Genomic DNA, 6994 nt, shown 5'->3' with positions numbered 1-6994 from the left:
GGGGGGGGGCACAGTGGGGGAGGGCAAGGGGGCAGAGAGATTGAGAGAGAGAGAGAGAGAGAATATCCCAAGTGGGTTCTGCACTGTCAGCACAGAGCCCAATGCAGGGCTCAGTCTCATGAACCATGACATCATGATTGAGCCAAAATCAAGAATAGGAGGCTTAACTGACTCAGCCACGGGGTGCCCTATTTAGATTCTAAAGGTATTTTTCTTCAAAGTATGACAATAAATGGGAAAAAGATGGACAAATTATTGTTATCTTCATCCTGAGCTATACAGAGGCTGAGCATAAAAAAAAAAAATTCGATTTAAGTGATTACGGCTGCTATTCATGCCAAAACCTATTTAATACTTTATATGACAAATTCATCAAAGGCTTCATTTCCAAAATATTTGCATAAATTACAAGCAATAATGAAAATCTTGGTAACCCACTGCAATATTGTTCTCAACTTCTCTTGTGTGGAAAGTATATGGGGTGATACTGACACAAAATCACACTAAAATTCTATAGATCAGAACATGAACTTTTTCTCCAAATTTAACAATCCAGAGATGATAAAGGTAAAGCAAAATAGCCCAAATCAGTTACTACTTTCTACAACTGTCATTCATGACAAATAAGGAAATTTCCAGGGGAGGGGAAAGCTTTCTTCCAACAAGGAGCTAAATAATCAATGTCAGTTAAAAAAAAAAAATTAATTCTTAATTCCCTATCAGTGTTGATTTTCTAAACTATTAGCATTATACAGTATTACTTAGTTCATAGATCAACTCCTTTTGATCTAATATGACTGAAAACAATACTCTTCAGAATGTTATTAGTCTCCAGGCTGAACACAATTGTATTTTCCAAAGACTAATGAAATACTACATGGAAACCAATTTGACAATAAACTATTTGTAAATAAATAAATAAATAGAAATACCAATTAAATTTTGTCAACATGAGCTTCTACTGAAGGCTCTATAAGTGTATAGCATATTTACTGTAATATAGAATCAATCATATACACTGTTAAAATCATATTTTTGTAATTCTTTTACTTAATACATGTTAAACTCAATACCACCAAGAAGGAATTATACTTAGGTACTGTGTTAAAGATAAAAATAAGAACAAGAGAAAACCCTACATTCTGGTATATTTCTTTTACATACAAATAATTCAAATGCAGATCCCTATGCAATACATGTATAGATATGGTGCAAAATGTCTTGTGTTCACAAGGAAAAGAGTTACTTTTGATATGGTAATCAGGTAAAGCTTACAGAAAGGAAGGAGTGGAGTGAAGTGGAGCCTTTACTATTAAAGGCTTTGGCCAATGTATGGAGGGAAAGGACTCTCCACAGTAAAGGGAGACTATGATCAAAGATATGGGCGTGCACGCGACAGCATGCACAGGATGAGAGAATACTCGAATTTGTCTAGCAGAAAACATATACACATTCCGGAAGTATAGGAGATAAGGTCTGATAGGCTGTGGACAATCTTTGAAGGGCAAATTTAACCAAGCTATCGAGTGTGAATTTTATTCTTACATCATGGAAAGGCACTGAAGACTTCTGGGAGCAAAGGATGCAATTTTACAAACACTCTGAAAAGGTGGAAGAACATGCAAAAAAAATGAGGAAGAAATACGTTACGAAGCTCTGAAGCTCTCTCCATATTTTGCCTAAGAAAACCAGGGGATAGTATTAGAAATAGAGAAGTAGAAATAGAAACAGAAAGAAAGAAGCACAAAACTCAGTGACTAACATGATGTACAAAGATATAAACACTGAGAGGTGCAGCTTAGTATAGTATAAGAAAAAAAGTCAGAAGAGCTGCTTGGGGTTAGAAGATGGACTGCTCTGAGACATTACTACAGACAACATATAGAACTGCAGATTTACCACCCAACCCCCAAAACAGCTGAAGTTAAAAAAATATACTGTATGTTTTGATTTGGCCACATTTTCTAATCTATTCAAATCATGTTTAAATTTTGACTGTATTTTGACCTCACTGAACTATACACAACTTGGGTAACTGAATTTCTTCTATGATGCCAATAAATACTTTATAAGTACCTATGTGTACATAAATACACAAATTGGAAAGTATACCATTATCTGTTACATACTTACAGATTTTATAGCAGTTACTTTGCTTCTCAGACTTTCAGTGAGTCTCTCGTTTTCTTCTTCACAGGCACTATACCCACTGTTAGCATAGCCATAGTTCCCATAGTTGCCTGGAGGTACTCCTTCACCTGCAAGGATCAGAGTCACAGTATAGTTGTAGCAAAAGCAAGCCACTTTCGAAGGCTTGATAGCAAAGAACCAAAAAAGACCCCTGGAGGGCGTTGCAGACCACGTATGTCTATAATATTCATGCTTTAAAGGAATTTTAAGAATTAATAACGAAATGGAGTACAGAACAATTCTTTTCTAGTGCCCTCTTTTAAGCAAAGAATTTTCCATTTGTTTTCATACTTACTTATTGCCTGCTTATTAACTGCCCACAAGCCACTAAATAGGCACTGATAAACAAGGATATTCAGGATATATTCCCTGAACTACAAATTTTAAAAAAGGATCTAAAAGTAATAATCTCAACTGTCCATTGAAGAAGCTTGGCTATGAAGGGAAAGGAATGAGAGGATAAAGGTAGCAGGAAGGAGCTCATGGCAGAGGGAGGGTCCTTTGTTGGCATCTCTCGCTTTAAATAGAAGAGAGAACTTATGGAGAACATTACCTGAGAGTTAAGAGGGGAATTCATTCAACAAATATCTCAGAAACTCCCATATGTCTAATCCATTGTTCTTTCTAGGTACTACTTTTTGGAGCTTATCTTCTATGGAATTGCACTGAGAATACACAGTCCCAGCTACTGCCTAATAAAGTATTTTATATTCACCTGGCAATCAAACAGGTGGAGTAAACCTGGAGAGAGAATCTATATGTAAATATGCTAAAGGATTGAGAGAAGAAAGCATAGTTAAGGGTCTTGTTTAATCAGGTTTTTAAAAACAGTTGATACCAGTTTTCTCAGTAAATACCAGTTTTCTCAGTAACGGAAGAGATAAGGTTGTCTTTAAGGAAGGGTATCATTTGGAAAAAGCAGTAAAGAGAATAATGAGGTAAAGTGACTAGGACTACACGGATCCTACGGTGATAAAATACTCCTGGCTGAGGTAACACACTGCGGTGGTTTCAATCCTCCCGAATGTGTGATTTTTCTGAAGAAGGGCTCATCAGCCTGAGTTAGCCCATGAGACCGTGGATCGTTGGATTGATCAAGAATTTGATCAAGAGGTTTACAGCACTGGGGCTGCAGAAGAACAGAGCCCCAAGAGGCTGAGACTGCTTGCCAAAAGAGAGCTTTAAGTTACAGAATATGGGGACTATCCTGGACAGGAATTGAAGCAGTTACAATGGAGAAATGAGGGAAAGGGATGATACAGGGACTAGGTCTCTATAAACTCAAGGAGTAGACGGGGCAACAGGGACAGTAAAAGATGTAAGGGTAGGAAAGAGTAGTCAGCACTGGTAATTGAAGGATGGTTGAGGTGTAAATAGGAAGCTCTTTCAAGACACAGCACAAACCTCACTTTCTCTAAAAGGCAAAACTCCCTCAGAATTCTTACAGCTCTTACTGTACATGACAGTAATATCACACTTTAGATGCTTCTACAAGGGCAAAAACTAAGTTTGTTTCACTCATGGCTGTATATCCCCCACAAATGTGTACACACACCCACACAAAGGCACACTCAATAAATACTTGTAAATGAATTAAATAGAATCTGAATTCACGGTTATTGAACTTTGAATGAGTATGCCTTTCTCAAGAATGGAATCAAACTTCTTTGAGGGCAGAGACAGCGTCTCATACTTCTATATCCCCTGTACCTAATGAGTACTTTATATGCAGCACTTATACAATTTCCACCACCACAAAAACCACAACAAAATGTTAAACAAGTGTGTTCCACGGTAGAAAGATTTGCATTTCCCAAAATTTCCCTCAATTGCTGACACACTATCCATAAAACTCTCCAAATATAGTAAGAAAAGTTGTAGGAAAGCTAGTGAATGCCAAAGATCATCCTTAGCCTTTGTCCATTTAGATAAATGCTAATTCTTCTGGGTAGTTTCTATCAATAACTGAGCTAAGTCATTTAGAGATTCATGTGAAGTGTGCCTCATGAGTAACTATCAGCTTCATTATTTATCCCAAGTTTAAAATTCCAGGTCAATACACACTGACACTAAAACAAACAAAAAACAAACCAGAAATTTAAAAAAAAAAAAAAAAGCACATCACACCAATGTAAATGATAGCAATAGACACTTAGGTAAACATCTTTCTACTCAACTACAAGGGAGCTTCAAAAAAAAAAAAAAAGGCTCTATCCTAGAGATTCTAATGTAATTAGTCTGGGCTGTGGTCCAGGTATCAATGCCTTAAAAGCCCTCCAGGTGATTATAATGTACAGTCATGGCTGAGAACCACAACTTCTCAAGTCCCTATCCTGCAATTTAAATTATGGCACACTGTGGCACAGAAACATTCAAAGGGCCCAAAGGGCCTATTGGTAAGATCCAAACTCCTTGGCCTGGCACTCAAAAGGTATCTTCAATGTGTTCTGGTTCCCTGTCTCCTATTTCAATCAAACTCCCTTAATGATAATCCTTAAACACACTATTCATAATTCTAGTCCTACAACTTTTTGGGGGGGGGTAGGAGTAGGGGTAGGGAAGTCTGATTTCCAACTGAAACTTTCCTGTCTCCCCCTCTATTATTCAAGCTCTAGTGCAAGTTCTCATGTCTCCACAAAGTATGCAGTGCCCTATCTTTGAAATCCCTGAGACATTAGCTGTAGAAGTTGTTCGGTATTTGGATGTATAGTTATCACCTTGTACCGTGATTTATCTTTGTACATGTTCTAACTCACCATCTGGACTGAAAGCTCTAGGAGTGCCAACAGGGCCACAATTAACTGTACACTCAGAGCTTACTCAAGTTCCAATCAATGTTGTCATTCATAATGATGAAAAAATAAGCATATAAAACTAAACTGTTAAAAAGTGGTTATTTTTTCTCTACAATTTACTCAGCCAACTTACTATGATCCAAGTATTCATAAAAGCTGCATTTTTCAAAACCTTCATAATAGTACGATTTTTTATCAACGTACATGTCTAAAGTTACTGGCAAATCTCAGTAACTTTAAATACCTGACACTTCTGAAAAACTTTTTTTTTCCTTTTTCCATTTTATTGTAACAAATGAAAAAAGCAACATTCCTTTCTTTCAAATATGCCATATACTTTCTCAGGTATACTGTACCTCGATTTAGCCAGGTATTTTTTAATTGTCTCTTACTAGAGAGCTTCAAACACCAGAAAATGCGGTTTTATTAGCTGTGCCGTTAAAATGACCCTCTTAAAAGTCCTTGTGCTTGGTGAACCTGTTTCCTCAGTTTTCACACTGGAACAAGACTCGTAAGAAATGTTCTGGGTGAAATGGCCTTTGCCCCCAGTGTTACACACTACAGTCTTAACAGTAACGCCATGTACGTTTACCTTTGTAGCTATTACCAGTTCAATATGATTGTTATTAGTGTGCTTCCCACGCAACATAGATTCTTCAAATTTTGCTTCAGAAAAAAACTAACATCCAGGACGAGCAGAGTACGAGAAACCGAAGCCAGACTTCGGGAAACTCAGCAGTTCTCATAATCACTGACAGTAACACTAAAAAAACACTTAACTATTGAGTTGGCACCTGTACATACCCCACCCCCACTCCTCCATAAACCTACCATCCAAACTTAGGACTGAACCAAACTAAAGAAAGCCCTTTGGATATGGGACAAAGGGTGTGTTTCCACTTGGCACCGCCTCCAAAGACCCTTCCGATACATCTTCCTTTCTGGCCCAGATTCCAGGGACAGAAAACCGGTCCGATTTCCTTCCACATCCCCGCGCCCAGCACGGCCAGTTTTAGTGCCCCCGTACTTCGAACCTCTGCCCTCTTCTTACCCAGGCCTGCACGCCTCATCCTACCAGAGTAGGGAAGAAAAAAAGTAGAAGGAGGGGTGGGTAGAAAGGGGTCAGGGGTCCCCCAGACGGCGTCTTCAGAACCAGGGCCCGAAGAAACAACTTCTTTCCCCAAAGCGCCACGACATCAGTGGACTCTAAACATCGCGCCGGCTGATGGCGTCACCCACTTATCACCGCCCTGCGAGGCGCTTGAATGGCATTCTGGGAAATGTAGTTCACCGCCGACACACGCCGTGACACCGGAGCGTGCGAGAACCCGGCTCCCGGAGTGGGCGTGGCTTCCGGAAGAGGAGCGAGCCCTGTGCTGGCTCTGACCCAGGTTTTCAAGACGTGTCGCTCAGCAGCTGGGCTAGCGGCTTTGTGGACCTAACTAACTCTCAGCTTGCTGCCTACCGAGTTTAACCTCGTAGATCTGCCCTTCTCGGGCCTTGAGAGGATGGTTGACTCATCTTTCGTGATCCCTCCTCTTACTTCCTCTGACCTCTAGAGTCAGTTCAGGGAAAGTCCAGGAAAACTTGATTTAAGTTAATGATCTCATACATAAGTAATATGAGACACACAGAAGGAAAGGAAGAGGGTAACAAATTTGTGCTGGGTCACACAGTAGTTAGAAAAATCAGGTCACTTGGAATAGGACTCTTGCTCTGAATAAAGTGCTCAATAAAAGGAATCTGGTTTCCGGAGGCACTAATAAGTTAGTTGCTTGTTACTGGATTGGTTGTAAGAACTTTGGCTATTAGTTGTTGAGAACCAAAGGACTGGTAAATTCTCTCCACTTAGACCTTTCTAAAGTACACAAAGGATATTGAGATAATATTTTACACATGGTAATAAGCTAATGTGTTTAAGAGCCTGTTGGCAAGGGTAGGGTAGTACTGGAATCCGGGTTAGCCCTAGAATTTCATTTTATCTCACAAGATTATCGTGAAGATTAAAT

General features: G+C 39.1%; 1 protein-coding gene across 1 annotated transcript in view; it reads right to left on the bottom strand.

Annotated features, from left to right (window-relative positions):
• BET1 (Bet1 golgi vesicular membrane trafficking protein) overlaps positions 1–6216 on the bottom strand; it is a 9430-nt gene extending 3214 nt beyond the window's left edge. Inside the window, exons 1-2 of the mRNA XM_077765394.1 lie at positions 6037–6216; positions 2134–2258 (exon numbers count right to left, since the gene is read on the bottom strand). Coding sequence (XP_077621520.1) covers positions 2134–2258; positions 6037–6055 — 144 coding nt within the window. The 5' untranslated portion in view covers positions 6056–6216. The remainder of the gene's footprint in view (positions 1–2133; positions 2259–6036) is intronic.
• Between the last annotated feature and the right edge of the window lie 778 nt (positions 6217–6994).

The sequence above is a fragment of the Crocuta crocuta genome, unplaced genomic scaffold (assembly GCF_008692635.1).
Source record: "Crocuta crocuta isolate KB4526 unplaced genomic scaffold, BGI_CrCroc_1.0 scaffold14, whole genome shotgun sequence".
Lineage (NCBI taxonomy): Eukaryota > Metazoa > Chordata > Mammalia > Carnivora > Hyaenidae > Crocuta > Crocuta crocuta.
Note: the sequence above shows the minus strand (reverse complement) of the source record. Positions and strands in the feature narration are given on the sequence as shown.